This window comes from Lissotriton helveticus, chromosome 4_1 (genome assembly GCF_964261635.1).
Source record: "Lissotriton helveticus chromosome 4_1, aLisHel1.1, whole genome shotgun sequence".
Taxonomy (NCBI): domain Eukaryota; kingdom Metazoa; phylum Chordata; class Amphibia; order Caudata; family Salamandridae; genus Lissotriton; species Lissotriton helveticus.
Window position 1 is genome coordinate 93,022,938 of NC_136063.1, and position 18,163 is coordinate 93,041,100.

At 42.4% G+C, this 18,163-nt stretch overlaps 1 protein-coding gene across 1 annotated transcript in view; it reads right to left on the bottom strand.

The window, feature by feature from the left end:
- The window catches only part of LOC144828385 (uncharacterized), a 169,439-nt gene that overhangs the window by 141,231 nt on the left and 10,045 nt on the right, over positions 1–18,163 (bottom strand). The window contains exon 2 of the mRNA XM_078686498.1: positions 2,551–2,622. Coding sequence (XP_078542624.1) covers positions 2,551–2,622 — 72 coding nt within the window. The remainder of the gene's footprint in view (positions 1–2,550; positions 2,623–18,163) is intronic.

Consider the following 18,163-nt stretch of genomic DNA (forward strand, 5'->3'; position numbering starts at 1 on the left):
TTAATTTTTTTTAATCTTTTTATTTTTTGTTTTTTTTCGTTTCCCTTAAAGGGGAAGATGTGTCATGTTGTTATTTACATTCTGGAAATGTTATTGTTTAACCTTCTATTGAGTCCTCGCTAGGAGGATTCCTTGCTGTGTATTCTAGCTGGACAGTTGCTGAGGGAAGAAGTCCTGTGTAGGCTTGTCCTACCATGCTCCTGTGCTTCTTGTGAATAAACTACCTTTTCAACTACTTTAAATTTGGAACCATACTTTACAGCTATTCATCCCAATAATCTATTCCAATTAACAATTAGACTAGGGGGAGCCGATCTCGAGAGAGTTTCAGATTTTGACTACCTGGGTATATGTCTGTCCAGCACAGCTCATGAAACAGTCAGATAGTCAAAAGTGGGCTACTTCTTAATCATAGGGCAGCTGTCACGCTGAACTTTTATGATAATACATCTTTTGATCCAATGTCCCCACTATTGCAGATCCAGAGAGCCCAAGCCATGGCTGCGGTAACTTATGGCTCTGAACTCTGGGGGCCTCAGCAAAGTGAATTCGCTAGAGATTACGGAAAACAAGTTTTTATGGTTAGCACTTAAACTCCCCCAAAGTACACCGCAAGTGGACCTAAATATTTACCCAATTGATGCCACGGTGAGATTAAAACCAATCTTATCCTGGCTGAGATTATGGCTGGTCCCTGAGCTGGAATGCTATAGGAACAGACTAAAGGATATTCCCGGACCCCCCTGGTGTGTTAACACTTTGCAGTAGCTAAGCTACATTAGGCAATCTCTTATTGCACTGAGGGTCTCTGATTTTTGGCAATGCCCTGGGCACATCTCTGCTTCTTCGATAAAACGGGTCAAAGATGCTTCTGGACTAATGAGTGGAGGAAGGTATTGACATCCACCAGTAGTGGCGGCTTATCTGAGTGCCTGCTGAACCACAAATGTGAACCAAGATTTGAAACGTACCTGGAAGAGATTGACCCGCCATTTACCAGATCTTTGCATATAAAATTTAGGTTGGGTATTGTGCAACTCGTATCTTTCACCTGTAAATGGAGGCCACACACAGAGAGTAGCGCAGCCTGCCTGGCCTGCCTGGCCTGTGGAGAAGCCCAGGAGACAGATGCTCATCTACTTTTCATTTGCCCAGCATATACTAGACAAAGAAGATGCTGGGTTGTACCTTTATGTAGACTTCTTGGAACACGGTTCCACAAACAAGCCTTGCGGATCTGCAGGGCAAACACTGGCTCTTGTGTGGTCTTTTTTATAGCTAAAGTTTTAGAAGCAGTCTGGCCTGGTCGGGCCAGGACAATTACGCAGAAATCAAACATTGAGCACATTCATGATAGTTGCCACTGTACATCCTAGCCCTGCTGCCTATTAAATATAACCTGCAAAGAAACTTCTAATTTTATAACAAAACAATGTTGTTATGCAATTTTGCTTTTAACATTGTGTTTTATATTTGATCTTATGTAGAGATTTTATTTAATCTAAAATGTTACATTGTGGTCCTTTTACCTAGAACATGTTTAACCTGTGTTGATTTGACTAATATCACAATGTGCTTTATATTTTGTAATGCTTTTAGGGTCGTTGACCGAAATAAAGTATTCAAACTGGAACTGGAATGTTTTGCAAAGCCAATAATGAGGAGAGTCACTTTGGGATGGTGGACGCCCATTATGAAGGGGGTGTTTATGGTTTGCTGTGCTATGATAAGACAAGGAGGGGCGTATTGTTGTTAGATGGTTGCTGAGCATCCTAGTTGACATGCAGTTCTGAGGTTTCAGGGCTGGAACAATTTTGGATGCCTCAGTCAGATCCCTTCAGAAGGTCTTTGTCAGCAATTGGGCTTATTAATTGGAATACACCCACTTTTTCAAGGACTTTCCTGAGGGAGGTGAGATGGGTAATGGGATGGTACCTGGAAAGGTCACTGAGTCAGGTTTTGTGGAGGGAGGATGATATGGGCACTTTTCACAGACAAGGGCGAGAAGTATTTTAGAACAGAGGTGGTGATGACATTTAAGATAGGGGTGAGAGTTGGAGGAGACCAAAGGTTGATGACTGAGCATAGGAGAAGGTCCATGCCTCAGATACAGCTTTGAAGGATTGGAGATTTGAGATCATATAAGTAAGAGTGAAATGCAGGAAGTAATGCTAGAAGGAGAAATCTTGCCAGAAGGGGATATCAGGCCAAGAGAAGGTCCCAAAGGAGAGCAGGGCTGAGAAGAAAAAACTAAGCCTCAACCACAGGCAATAGACACCAATACTTGTCATACTTTAGAAGTAACAGATCTTGATACATGGCAGTCAAAACAAGGATGCGCACACACAAGACGGGCCTAGCACATAGTTTTGTTGCAATAACAAAATAATGCATTATGTTTAAAAATGGTTCTGTAAGCAACAATATACTTTTAGCGTAAGAGCTGGTCAGAAGCTTGCCCGCATTTCAAGGGCTGCCACGCTGTACCATCCCAGGTACTCACAAAACATAACCCTGTCCATATTTTTGCCTTGTAGAATAATAAATTACCTGTTGTTGTATGATTGTAATATCCTGGGAAGTCTCCTGTAACGTTATTGTGGGGTGTTGTTGATGAATATTCTGTGGGCAAGAAAAGACAGGAACATTTATTGACGATGAGATACTGGTGCCAGGGACAGATTCTGCAAATTAGGGCACATCTCTGTAGACACCATCTTAGGCGATTATACTGTCCACAGCTGAACAGTGCAAAGCAACAGGTAGACCATGAGAAAAATCCATGAGAAAAATCAGCAACTCATGGATGGACATTCCTCTTAATGAGAGTGGGTGAGCCGTGTAATACGCATGACTGTAATCAGACAGCTGTGCACTACCAAAAATCCTGTATTTGATTGGCCCCCTAGCCAGTTGATATCTACTGAGAGGACACATAATTAGAGCCTGATTGCTAACATCATTACAGCAATAAATCAAACTTCATTATGCCTTTTTCCTTTAATACCAGTCTATGAGCTCTGAGAGTTCTAAGAAAGAGTTAGAATGTTCACCTAGCTCACAGAATGTGCCTGCCCTGAGCGACATGTTGCTGGAGAATCCTTTACCTCCCTGTTCATATGGATATACATTTTTTTCTCTTTCCTGATACAGCTTATTGAAACAAAACAATACCCTTATATATTCTTTTCCATTTGTTTTTAATATACATTTAAATTCTTACAAGTCTGAAAATCGTGTAGTCCGTGACAGTTGACAGTGTTCACTATCTTTTACAATAGCAGCCTTGCTGTTTTTTCTGCTTTATGTTACTTTTTTAAAGATGTATTTTAATGAACTTTGAAATCAGTGCTTTATAAGGTATGCAGAGAAATATGTTTATGAACAATAGTCTTATATGTGGTATATTTTCTTATATTATACTCGAAATATAATGTTTTCGAAAAAAAATTCAATGTACATTCAGTCAGTGAAATTTAATGACAAGAAGAATTGGGAAAAAGGAAAATAATTTGATGTTCAAACATACAACTCCTTCAGGGGGTCTTACTAAACATTGGTGCACAAATCTATTAGTTACAAATATGAGACATATAAGTAAATGCCTTTGTGCACCTCTAAAAATCTACTCACATACATGTAAATGAAAGATTAAAAGAAAACTTTCTATGTCTACCAAAATGTTACTACATTAACATTATTGATGTTTTAGGTGACAGGGCAGATAGGTAGCATGAGTAAACAGACGTTGAAAGGACATGCTGGACTTGGGGAGAGATCTCTTATCTTAAATATGTTTAGACTCTTTAAAAATATATAATGCCTTAAATGCCTATTTCTCCTCTCACATTTTGTAATCAGAAAATTTTAGCTGGGCTATTCACAAATGTAAGCGTAAAGTTACTCACAGCTACCGGGTGCCATGCACACACCTTTGCACCACAGCGCAAGGGTGTCTGCATGAGACTAGCATAGCTTTTGTACTGTAGGGATGCTCTTCCAGTACGAAAAACTATGCTCAGACTAACTTTAAACCTTTTCCCACTTTGTATGTGTGCTGTACAGTGCAGCACACATGCAGAGTTGAAAAAGAAAGGAAAAATTAAAGCATTTCTCCTTCATAGCACCTATTTGAGATGGGCGCTAAACCTTGGATGGTTGCGTGGGAATGCCCATGCACCACCAATGGTACACCCCCTTCACGCTAAGTAATGCAGAGCAGCGCTGTGCACTGCTTTGAACTACTTTCAAGAATTTTCCAGAGCTAAACAAGTTTAGTACTGGAACATAGGGGGCCTATTTACAAAGAAATGATGCAGCGCTGCAAGCCATTTAACAGTGCTGTGCTGCGTCACTTCAAAAATGCAGGGATGCGCTGTATTCACAAAAATACAGTGCACCCCTGTGTTCCATTGTGCTAGCTCTAAAAAATGGTGCAAGGGGATTACGGCGCGTTACAGGTAAGTAAACATTTAAATAAATAAAACGAATTTCGTTGCGTGCACTGCACCCCAAAATGCGATGCAGTGCGCGCAACTAAATTAGTTTTATTTATTAAAATGTTTACTTACCTGTAAAGCTCCGTATTCCATAGATTACTACCCCCCACCCTGCCCCTCCCCCTCCCCACATCACCGCCCTGCAGGTACACCCATTACCGACCGCGGCTGGCTACACAGAGAGAGCTCTCAGCCTGAGGGTGCGTTTCATGACTCAAAGCGCAAAGAGAAGGGAGTCACTGCAGAAGGAACCCCACAGTACCAGGAGGCATTGCACCAGGGAGAGCAGCAGACCAAGCAACACCTGCAGATCCCCAGCAGAGTTCTGTCACCAGTCAGGCAGACAGTGAAGCGCAATGCGCTTTTATGATTGTCTGCAAACCTCTGGCGGCAACAGCTGTGCCATCGACTGCTGTCTGCACCATCAGCCTTTGCAAAAGGCCGAGATTTGGTGCAGCAGGACACTTCCATTTTACAGTTCCTAGAAGACTGTGACGCATGGGCGGCTCCTCTGTTATAGCGGAGGAGTGTCACCCCCTGCTGAAAGCTAGCAGAGGCAAACGAGAAAATTAACATGATAATATAACAATTTCATTATCATTTTATTTTTCCAGGAGCCAGCCCGGTCGGGATGGTGCACGCCCATCCTCAGATTTTTGAGTAATAATGGGCACTGCTAAGTGTGCATTTCAGTTTGGCCGGCTGTCTGAGGCTGGCCTAACATTGTGGTATCGACGATCCTACATCATCAGACTGGAAAATGTATTAAGTTGAGGGACCAGGCTGATAGCAACTCTTCATATGTAATTTACAGCATTAAATGCCCGTGTGGCAAGCTATATATAGGCAAAACGGAAAGAAAAGTTAAGGTACGCATAACTGAACATAAAAGTCGCATAAGAAACAAAGCTGTGAACTCAAGTTTGGCTACACATTGGGTAAAACGTAACCACACAATTCCCCAACTCAGATTAAAAATACTAGAGAAAATTTAATTTCTGCCAGACCGAGATAATGCCAAACGGTTGTCCTGTCGTGAAATATGGTGGATAAAATTCCTCAACACTATGATACCACATGGATTAAATTACACATTAGACATGGTGTTTCTACTCTACGCACCCTCATTCAATTTAGTATAAGTGTACAGGTTTCTCTCCTTAAATGCGTTCCGCAGTTGCGGAGCAATCATGACCTATTTAAGGAATTAGGTGTGGGGGGTCGTCGACCCACCCAGGTTTACACGTGCAGCAATTTTGTCTTTTATGTTCTCTGTCATCATGTCAACTCACACACATTATGAGCATGTACTAAACATCCATGTTCACTAACAATTGGTGTGTGTGTGTTTGTCCAGCACATCACTGTGTGTTGCATGTTTTTATTTTAACCAGTCTTTTTTCACAAAAGAAAAAAAAGAATTCTCCCTGTCGACTGTTACACACTGCCGTATAGGAAGATGTGAGTTTTTGTGAGTGGTTCACCGTTTTGCGATATTTGTTAGTTTTGCTCTTACCTATGGATTTCATTGTGATAGAACTGGCGGTGACTGATAGTGTTTTGGGCTGTGGTTTGAACTCTAGACTAGCGGTTAAATAGAATTCTATTTCAGGACAGGAGGCTCCGATTATTCTTATTCTCATTTCTTTAATAGAAATGCCCAGCAGCCAATAACAAGTAAAAAACCACAATACTCATGAACACTTGAGAACAACCATAGAGTCTGTCATATAAAAGGGATCACTGAAAAAATATCGAGGGACATAATATCGACTGGAAAAAATATCGTTGACAAAATAACGACTGACAGAATATCGAGTTTGTATCTACAAACAGGTAAGTACAAAAATATCGAGTTTAAAATATCGTTTACAAAAATATCGTTGTAAAAAATATCGACTTTAATAAAAATAATGTTTGATTACATTAATAGAAAAAATTAATTACTAAAATATACTTAACAATACTTAAAATAACTTTTAATAATTAAATAATTAATGAAAGTAAAAAAATAATATTTTTTTATTCATATTTCTTAAAACATATATATATATATAGTAACAAAATTTAATTAAATAATAGCCAATATTATTAACATACAAATACAAAAGAGTAAAAATTACTATTCTATTGGCAAGTATATAATACATTTTTTTAATTTAAATTATTTAAAATTAATTTAATATATTTTAATTTAATTAAATTTCATTAAATTAATTTAATGTAAAATTAATTTTACTTTATTTTTACACTGTACCCCTGTACCCCAAAAACCCAAAACTGACCCTGAACCCTAAAAAAAACCGTTTACCCAAAAACCCAAAACTTACCCTGAACCCTAAAAATACCCCTTTACCCAAAAACTAAAAACTGACCCTGAACCCTAAAAATACCCCTTTACCCAAAAACCAAAAACTGACCCTGAACCCTAAAAATACCCCTTTACCCAAAAACTAAAAACTGACCCTGAAGCCTAAAAATACCCCTTTACCCAAAAACCAAAAACTGACCCTGAACCCTAAAAATACCCCTTTACCCAAAAACTAAAAACTGACCCTGAACCCTAAAAATACCCCTTTACCCAAAACTAAAAACTGACCCTGAACCCTAAAAATACCCCTGTACTCAAAAACCAAAAACTGTAAATATTTCAATTAGTTACCTATTAATACTAATTTATAACTAATTACCAATTATTTATTTGATAATTAAAATTTAATTTACAATTATTTTATATTAAATACAATATTTTATATTAAATACAATTAAATAAATGTTATTATTTCATTAATTATTATTAAATTACTTCCCACTCTATTCCCCTATAAACCCACAACCCGCTACAGGAAATAAATAATTTAATTTAACATAATTAGCAAGTAATCAATTAAATTAAATTAATTACCAATTAAATTTTAATTAATTAACAAATATTTTTTAATTAACAATTAATTAAATATTACTACCAATTATTAAATTTACATATTTAATTAATTATAATTAAATTACTTCCCACCCTATTCCCCTATAAACCCACAACCCGCTACAGGAAATAAATTATTTAAATTTACATAATTAGCAATTAATCAATAAAATTAAATTAATTACCAATTAAATTTTAAATAATTAACAAATATTATTTACTTACCAATTAATTAAATATTACTACCAATAAATAAATGTACATATTTAATTAATTATAATTAAATTACTTCCCACCCTATTCCCCTATAAACCCACAACCCGCTACAGAATAAAATTACACAATAATTAAAAAAAATCATTATTAAAAATAATTATAACATAAAATGACACTTTTCACACATATTATAACATGAAAAAACACTATAAATAATTTAATATTATTTAAAAAATGATATTTTTTACTATCTAGATTATATACTTGGATATTTTCACTTTCTATATTATTTACAGTCGATATTACTTCACTTACCTTAAAAACTATATTTTGGCTGTCTATATTCTGTCCTGTCGATATTTTGTCCAAACGATATTTCAAACTCGATATTCTGTCCAAACGATATTTTGGAGTCGATATTATGTCTGTGCACCATATAAAAGGCCATGTAGAACGTCACACTTCTTCTTTCTTTGCTGCTCCGCAGCCAGTTAAGTGCAGTTCTCTTACCTTTTGCGCTTTTGCTGTGTCTTCATTGGTATTTTGATCAGCGCTTTGCTCGCGCTCTATGCCGCGTTTTCTGTGTGCCTCTTTCCGCGTTGCTTCGTGTTGCGGTGTTCCGTAGCTGGGAGCGTGTGTCACCTCCCTTTGTGTCCGGGCGCTTTGTGCCCGTGTCCTTTCTATTGTGGAGTGGGAGTTTGGGGTTGTTGTGGTCTCACGCTTGCAGCGCAAGCTCCCTTCGCTTCGGTTGAGGCAGCCGGTGTCCGCGCATGCGCGGTGGCGATTTCCGGCTCTCCGTGTCACCTCAGATATCAGAGCTTGTGTGAAGGACGTCCCTTGCGACTCAGACCGCCCACAGCCTCAATTCTTAACCCCTTCTGACGGTGGTGGTTGGAAAAAGCTACCGGCTGTATAATTTGGCATAGGCTCTGCCTAGAGTGCATTTTTCCAAACGGCAAGCCCTCCCTCCACCTTCTAATTGTTTTAAGGCAGTTTTTTCTGTTTTTCCTTGGATTGCTGTGGGGTTTTTGTCACACCCCCTGAATTTGCCTTTGGCAAGTCTATATTTCTGTCATCTTGTAGAAGTATTTTACACTTTGGTGTACCATGAGTGATTATTATAATGAAGATGACTGTGAATATGACGAGGAGGCCTCTGAGTCTCTTGAACATGATTTAGTGGAAGCCCTTGATAGGGGTGTACAACATTCCATGAATAAAGCGCTGGTTCGCGCTATCACTCCTCTGAAGAGGCATTTGGCTCAGTATGCTCAACAGCAGGGTTGGGTTCCTGCTTCGTGTAAGTCCACTTCTTCCCCAAATAATCCTCATGACTCTGACTTTCAAAAGTTGGCTTAGTCTCTGCCCACTGCCAAGTCCAAGTCTGCTCCAACTGCGGCTGACAGTGATGATCAGCTTTCCTCGTCGGCCTCTGACCATGTACCGCCTCCTCCGAAGAAGAAGAAATGCAAGGAGCATTTTGTGGATGCCCCCTCTCATCCTCCTGTCCTAACCTTTGAACCCTCGGACATTATCCACCCCAATTCCACTGCTTGGCTCCCCTCCCCGGTGGTGGCAGAATATGTACAACAACACATCCATCAGCCTTTTGAAAGGAGGTCCGCGCGCGTCTCCGTTCAAAGTGCCCAAGACCGGATCTGGCGGACAACCTGGCAGACACACCAGAGGTGGATCCCACCATGGTGACTTACCTTCGTAAGTTTGCTAAGGATCCAAAAAAGGGTCTGGACCGTTCCTGGCGTTCGTGCCAGAACAATGTACTTGATCTGCTGGGCCCACTTACGAAGATTTTAGATCTCGGCTTCATTGCCAAAGAGTCATCTGCGATGGTTGATCCGGATGAGCTTATTGAGTGGGCTCAGAGGGCGATTTGCCAACTTGGCAACGCCAACTGCGCTCTTTCCATAGAGAGACGTCGTTCCATACTCCTTAAGCTCGATCCTAAACTGGCGGAGCTTTCCACTTCGGAATCGGGTCCGGCTGCTCAGGGCTTTCTTTTTGGTCAGACGTTTTTGAAAGAACTAACTCAATTTGTCAGCACCTTCAGTGGTCTGGACAGAGCTCAGGCCTCGCTTCGGCGGGCTTTCCGTCCAGTTTTCAGCAAGGCCGGACGAAATAGGGGGCGCTCGTTCGGCCGTGGTTCCCAACAGCCCAACCAGAGAGGGTTTCAGTCCCATAGAGGAGGTAATCAAGATTCCGGCTACTCCCAAAAGTCCAATTTCTACCCCTCAAGGAAAGGCCGAGGACAGTACAAGAAAGGACGTTCAGGTGGAAACTCCGGCGGATATCAGGATTCCGCAACTTCAGGTGAGCCTAATTTCTGCTTGCAGTGTGGTTCTGGGGGGCAGGATACGTTTTTTCCTAGACAATTGGCGGTTGATCTCCAACGTTGCTTGGGTGCTGGAAACGGTCCAAGGGTACAAGATAGAGTTTTACCAGCCCCAGCATCAGTCCCACACTCCCTCTCCTCTTTGTTTCTCCCAAAGGGATCAGGAGTTCATTTCCGAAGAACTAAAGTCACTTCTCTTGAAGGGGGCGATTGTTCCAACCGTGCGTCACCCAAAAGGGTTCGTCAGCACGGTTTTTCTCATGGAGAAAAAGGAAGGGGGCTCCAGGTTAGTGCTCAATCTCAAGGAGTTCAACGGGGGAGTAGTCTACAGACACTTCAAGATGGAGGGGATCCATCTGTTGCGGGATCTTTTGCAGGAGAAGGACTGGATGGTTTGTCTCGATCTCAAGGACGCTTACTTGTCCATTCCCATCTACCGTCCCCATCGCCGCTTTCTCCAGTTCCACTGGCAGGGGACTTGGTACCAGTATCAGGTTCTCCTGTTCGGCCTCTCGTCGGCACCTTGGTGCTTCATGAAGCTGTTGAGGCCGGTCGTGGAGTCTCTTCGCAGTCGGGGTGTTCGTTTAATCATTTACCTGGACGACATCCTCCGTTTGGCGAATTGTCCGCTCAAACTGATGTCTCATCTGGAGTGGTCCATCGACCTCTTACAGTCCCTGGGCTTTCTGGTGAACGTTCAGAAATCTGTGTTGCACCCGACTCAAGTGATAGACTTTTTGGTTTTCCGGGTCAACTCTCTTACATGTCAACTTCTATTACGCAATCAGAAGATTCGTATATAAGGAGAGAATTGACTTCAGTTATTGCGAGACCGACTGTGTCATTGAGATCGTTAGCACGAGTTGTCGGTCTTTTGACTTCTTCCCTTCAGGCGATCTTCCCGGCCCCTCTGCATTACAGGTCTTTGCAGCGCCTAAAATTTTGTCATCTCCATAACGGCCTCCGATATTCGGATCAAATTCCTCTCTCGGAGGAGGCGAGGTCGGAGATGCAATGGTGGCTGGATCATATGGAGGCTTGGAATGGTCCAGCCCTGTTCGAATCCTCGCCGGAGGTAGTGATCGAATCGGATGCCAGCCGTTGGAACTGGGGGGCCCGGTACAGTCCCATCTCGACGGGGGGTCGGTGGTCTCCCCAGGAACTATCCCTCCACATCAATTGTCTGGAACTCCTGGCGGGCTCCTTTGCAATTTGTTGCCTGTCTCCCCTTCGGTCCAACTGCTGTATACTCCTCCACATGGACAATGTATCGGCGGTCAGTTATATCAACAAACTGGGCGGAGATTGCCAAGGATTTTTGGCACTTTTGTCTGCAACAGAAGATCACTGTTATTGCAGAGTATCTCCCCGGCTGCAACAATCTCGCTGCGGATTGGAACTCGAGACATCTGAGGGACTTAAGCGATTCGAGACTCCATCCCGAGTGTTCCGTCGCATTCTCCGGTCTTGGGGACAATGCCAGATAGATCTGTTTGCCTCCCGCCTCAACACCCAGCTCCCACTGTTCTTCAGTTGGAGGCCGGATCCAGAAGCCATAGCCATGGATGCCTTTCTCCAGCCATGGCCTGCGTCTCTGTGTTATGCCTTTCCCCCATTCATGATGATCCCCAGGGTTCTAGCTTACAGAAAGCGCTACCAAATGGAGCTGATCTTGATTGCTCCCTTGTGGAGAGCTCAGACGTGGTTCCCGGTTCTCCTGGAGATGGTTTGTGCGATACCGTTGCTTCTTCCTCAGAAGTGGAATCTCCTGCTAGACCCTCTTCAAAATCCGCATCCCCTGATTTTGTCAGGCTCTCTCCTGCTACTGGCGTGGCGGATTTCGGGGAACGCTGGTCGGTCCCGGGCCCTTCTGGAGACTCTTCCAGATTCATCGGTGACGCCTGGTCTCCTGGTACCCACAAACGCTACAGGGGCTCTTGGCGGCGTTGGTGTGACTGGTGTGTTCAACGGAAAGTTGATCCAACTTCGGCAGATGTTTCTGTGATGGTTAACTTTTTGGCCTCGCTTGCTTCGTCTGGTTTGGCATATCGCACGGTGAACAATTTCTGTTCTGCTATCTCTGCAGGCCACCTTCATGTGGATGGTAAGCCGGCGGGTGAACATCCTTTAGTTGCGTCCTAAGTACGTTTCTTTATGGGACGTGTCGGTTGTGTTGCGTTTTCTGGAAGCCTGGCCGGTTAATTCTTTGTTATCCCGTAAACAGCTGTCAGCCAAACTGACTATGTTGTTGTGCTTGGTTTCCTGCAAGCGGTGTCTGATGTCCGTGCTTTAGATCTGGCCGGGCGCAGTTTTACTCCTGAGGGAGTCACATTTCGCCTTTCTCGACGTACCAAGACCAATACTGCGTTCATTTCTTATTCGTCTTTCCCTGCTCGTCCCAAACTTTGTGTCGTCCGATGTCTTAAGGATTACGAATTAAGTACTTCTTCTTTTCGTTCTGATATGCAAGGTCAGTTGTTGATTGCTTTGCAGAAACCTTTTCGCCCCGTTACCCCGGCTACTTTGGCTCGGTGGGTACGTTGGCTCAGGGCGGAAGCTGGTATTGATGTGTCTGTGTTTGGGGCACATTCTGCTCGAGGGGGTATGGCTTCTAAAGCTTTCTCGATGGGTATCACTTTGGGTGATATTCTGAAGGCCGCTGATTGGTCCTCTGATTCTGTTTTTAAAACCTTTTATTTTAAGCCTATTGATACTGTTGCTTCTGTTGTGGTGGATCAGCTTTAAACAAGCATAATCGGAGCCTCCTGTCCTGAAATAGAATTCAAAATTTGCAAACATACGTGACAAGAATTTTCAATTCTATTGAATTGAATTGAATTGAAGGGGGTCTTATCATGCGCAAACTTAGCCCAATGGGCGTCAAGGCGCCTAATTCCAAATCCAGCTCATAACAAAAAACCCTGCAGCTCAACCTGTGTAAGCTCTGGAAAAGCACCACGTTTTTAAGGCCTTTTTAAAGAGCGATAGAGAGGGTAAAATCTTCAACTCCATCGGCAAGATGTTCCAGAGCTGTGGCGCAACGACGGAGAAGGCCCTAGCTCCCCATCTGGTGAGCTTAAAGCGGGGGACAACAAGTTGGAATAGTCCCGAAGAGCGCAGACACCTTGTAGGGTGATAGCGGGTAAGCAGGGAGCTGATAGCGCCTTTAGGTCCATCCTCGAGAGCTCTGTAGGTCAAACACAGAATTTTAAAATAGATTCTGTGCTGAATAGGCAGCCAATGAAGGTCTCTCCTCGCAGCAGTACCAGAAGAGGACAAGGAGGCGAGAATTATCCCACCCGTTATTGTATGCATTATTGTTCCTGTACACTTGTTCAAATGTTTCTTACTGTTGAAATTATGCATTTGCCTTGTCTTTCTACCCACCCTTCTTTTATGCTCCTATTACAAGGAATGTGTATTACGGCTCTGTGTCTCTCTTCAGGATCTGACCCCAAGTGACGACTCTTCCTTGCGATCTGGATTCTCCTGCCTGCTCTTCTGCGCATTGTAGTTCCTGTCTTCCTCTGGCGTTTGCGTTTTGGACTTTCCTTGGCAGTCCTGGTTTGGAGATGGTGTTTTCCGTGATTGACTTTCCATGTTGTTTTCTGGTTACTTGAACAATTTTTTCTCACCAAAGAAAGAGGAAGTGTGACATTCTACATGGCCTTTTATATGACAGACTCTATGGTTGTTCCCAAGTGTTCATGGATATTGTGGTTTTTTACTTGTTATTGGCTGCTGGGTATTTCTATTAAAGAAATGAGAATAAGCATAATCCTCGCCTCCTTGTCCTTAATAGAATTGAAAATTCTTGTCACGTATGTTTGCAAATTTTGAATTCTCTGAGCCTGTGAATACAGGTGCAAGAAGGCACCCGTTGTTTGCAACTTGATGGTGGGAACTGAGTTGCAGAGTCCGTTGTTCAGTTCCATGACCTGTACGTCAGTTTCAAAAATTGTGATGGTGATCACGCTCGGCGTTGCGGTGGAATGCAGGGAGAGCTTATGTCGGAGGTTGCTGTGGCTGAAGGTAAATGTGGCAGAAACACTTAATTTCTGAATTGGAGAAGTTGGCAATCGGGATGGGTGGTAGCAATTTTGTGTTTTTTTCGCAGAGGCTTGAGGAGCTTCGACATTGTGCAGTCAGTAGACGAGACTCTTAACCGTGCTGGACTTCAGGAATACTAACTATCGGTAAGGTAAATACTTTTGGTTTACATATAGACATGGGCTCATAGAACGTGTGGGTAGACACAATTTTTAAGAGCATTTCGTCTTCTTACAGATACCATATTTTCTACAAACGTGGGCGTCAGTTGACATCAGTGAACACTGCATTTTAAAGATAGTCGCAATTGCTGGAACGTGATGTGGTTCTAAAAAGCATTTAGGAGAGAAAGGTAATAAGATGGGGCCCGGTTCACAGAACTAACTTAAGACAAAATGCTAAACTTAATAACCATTTTGGTATTCACAGAAGGCACTTACTCATTTTGGTATTCACAGAAGGCACTTACTCATTTTGGTATTCACAGAAGTTAGAAGTCCTAACTTTAGGACTCCTTAATGCCTTCTGTGAATACCGAAAGTCTTAAAATTAGGATTTTTCTCAGTTTAGGAGTAGTAAAGTTAGGACTCCTAACTTTACTTTACTACTCCTAAACTGAGAAAAATCCTAACTTTATGACTTTAGGTATTCACAGAAGGCATTTAGGAGTCCCAAAGTTAGGACTCCTTACTTCTGTGAATACCGAAATGAGTAAGTGCCTTCTGTGAATACCAAAATGGTAGTAAGTTTAGGATGTTGTCTTAAGTTAGTTCTGTGAATTGGACCCATGCTGTGTAATTAAGACATGCATTTCTTAAATTGCTACAGATTAATAGACAGAGGGTTTGGTAACACTGATTTTGTATACATTTTGCAGACGTTTGCATACAGTCCGGACCTGGTGTTCCAGGATCCCTAGACAGTGGGATAGATGCTGGCAATGATTATTGAGCCAGATAATTAGCAAGTAATAAGATCATGTATCAGTTTTCATAAACAGGGCGTAGATTGAAGTCGATAACTTGTTGCCATTCCGTTTCAGTGGTTTTTAGGATTTTCGTTTGAATTGGCCCTGTATTGAGTTGACGTTATTGTTTCAGTAAGTTTGCATTTTCGTTCACATCGAGAGAAGTTGGGAATATAACATGCACACCTGCGTGGTTTGTGTTTCACTGGTGAAGGTTTGGTTGTCTCCCTTTGAGATCGATTGTTTTTGGTACTGACACAACACTAGGACAATGTTTTGCATTTGGTTAATGTTTAAGTGTGACATGTTCCTCCATGGTTGTGAGTTAATGTTGTGTATTTAATTTCCTTATTTTCACAGTTCCCCTGATGAAGGGATCTTGTATCCCGAAATGCATTGGGACAGACAACAAGTTTATTCACGTCATATATTTTGTTCACATTTTGAGTTTATGTAGAATGTTTTTTCAGTTATTGTTTGCAATTGTTTAGCATACTCATGAAATTGTAATAGAAAGTATGTAGTGAAAATATTGTCTTGAATAAAAAATTGATTTTTGTTCTTGAGTAAAAAGATTTTAATGAGGTTAAATTTCATCATTTTGCATGAATTAATTGAGCAAACTCAGTTTTGCACTTTGCAGTGCGGGCAGGGGCAGGTGACCAGTTATACTTGCTTTGACTTTTTAGGTCTCGGCTGTCAAAAGCAGCGCATGCGCTGCTCTGGGCATTCACAAGCTTCTTGGATTCGGATTCTGAAGCTCTCGGAGGCGGAGTTGAAGCCCCGCCCATCTTTCTAATTGGTTTTCGTCATGTTGCATGCAAAACGTAGGCTTTTCATTGTAAAGGAGGCTTCTTAGTCCCTCCTTGTTGCCGCCTTGTCTCCTTTTGGCAAAGCCCACCGGTATTTGATCTTTTACCGGCGGCATGACACTCTCTGCTTCATTTGTCCCCACTCACTTTTTTCTTCTCACTCCCCTTTGGCAAAGTCAGCCGCGTGTTTACTTTCGCATCGCGCTTTCACTGAAAGTGAAAGCGCGATGCAAAATCAAACATGCGGCTGCCTTTGCAGTACCCTGTATTCTTTATTTATTTAATCCGGCACCTGTATGCTTGCCAGGCTGCAGTCAACATCCCGCCCAACTCCCAAACAGCATCGAGCGGCGATCTTTATTTATGTATTAAATCCAGCGCCTGTATGCTTTCCAGGCTGCAAACACCACACCTCCCAAACAGCATCGAGCGGCAATCCCAGTGGCTCAGTAAGCACTTTTTTTACATTAACGCAATGGTGACAGCTTGTTTCTTTAACCAGAGGGGGTGGGTGCAGCCTAGCTCCAGAAAAGGAATTCAGATACCTCAGTTCCTGGCAGGGAGGTAAAAGAACAGAAAGTCTCCAAAGGGCCCTGCCGAGGAGCCCCCGACCCAGTTGGCTTCAGGACTGGACCAAAGTAAGGGGATCGAAGGGAGGGCTACCTCCCCTCTCCCCTTTCCTCTCCCCCCCCCTCCCTGTCCGCCTGACTGTCTCTCCCTTACCAGGACCCAGCCCTGCAGGCTTCCCAGTGATGTTTCATTCCCCGGGGAAGTGGAGAAAAAAAGGCTTTTAGGTTTTGAAAAGAAAAGTTCAGAGGGAGGAGGAGGAAGAAAGCGATTTGAAGTCTTCCCCACTCCAGTCTCAAGGAAGATGGAGAGCAGGCAGGAGAGGCTTAGATTTTCCGCCATCTTCCCTTTTTGGAGCTCCATGCTTGCATCCAGATCCTCTCCGGGATCATGGTTCTGTTGCAGGTTGGGAGGCTGACTTAACCAAGTTGCTTCGCTCCTTTTATTAATAGCTTACAATATGCCCTTTAACTTTGGCTGCCCCCACTCACCTAAGCGCTCGCGGGACGCCGGCAATCGCAAAATATAATGTCTTGCAACACCATTAAGTACGCAAAGGAAATATTGCAACATTTTCATTTTAATGAGACGTCGCACCATGCATCTTAACGTACCTTGCTGTCTGCACTCACTTGCGGCTGCATGGCTTTGTCATAACCTTGCAACTCCTTTCTCTAACTTCTTGTGACAGGCGGTGCTTAAATCCTCCAGAAATGTGAGGCGGAGGGGATTCCTGCAGCCTGGCTAATCAGAAGAAGAGCACTAACTTGCATTATTCATTACATCAGATCGCTGATTTGCATTTGGTAATTGTTGACGCCTTCCCAGGCAGACAAGGACAGGCAATGTCTAGACTTTAAGATTCCACAATATATAATGACTGGTATTTTGTAAGTACACGGCTGCGGTTCATTTGTCCTCACCCAAATTTTTGGAAATCGCTTGCCTTCTATTCGCTTTTCAGTATTAAAGGCGTAATTTGCGAAAGTGCTTTCTAAAACAAAAATACATGTGCCATTTCTTTCAGCCAATGGAAAACCTTGTAATTTCGGTTCAGCGACGGTAAGTCATAAGAGCGGCTATTAGTTATTTCATTGAGGGCTTTGTTTCAGTATTGTGACAGCGCTGGTTGTTAGGTCCAATTTTTTAAAGACGGGGAAGTGCTTTCAATTAGGTAAGGTGCCATGTGTTCTGATAGTAAAACGCAGACCGTGCTTATGATATTCAAGCCTTCTGAAGGTGCCAGCAATATGTTTGACATTCTTTGGAGTGAGGAAATGCTTGTTAAGCGCTTTATGCACTGTATTAACTAAAACAGCTGGTGAGAAATACAGTACCCCAAACAACCTTCATGAGCGCCATCCATGCTGCTCCTAAAGTAACTATTGAATTTTCTGTAACACCAGACTCTAAGTTTATCCACTCTCGAAGATGGAGAGTAGAGAACAAGGCCACAAATGGCGTGGGACTAATTAGCATGGACAATATCCCAAAATGGCATGTCGCGTGCGACACCCTTCACGTTGCTGGTCATGTCTCGGTTGTCCATCAAAGAAACAGAGTACACACTTTGCTGTGTTAGATGACAGAAAGCAACTACATACAGTCTCTATAAACCGCACATTTTTGTGTACTTTTTTTTACCTCTGCAAAATGAATGTTTGAAGTTTCTATGACTGTATGTTAAAAAAAAAAAAAGGGAAAACAAAAAATTACGGGTGCAGTTTTAAACCTCCACTCATGCCTGACATGTAATAAAACACCACCTAAGAAATGGAA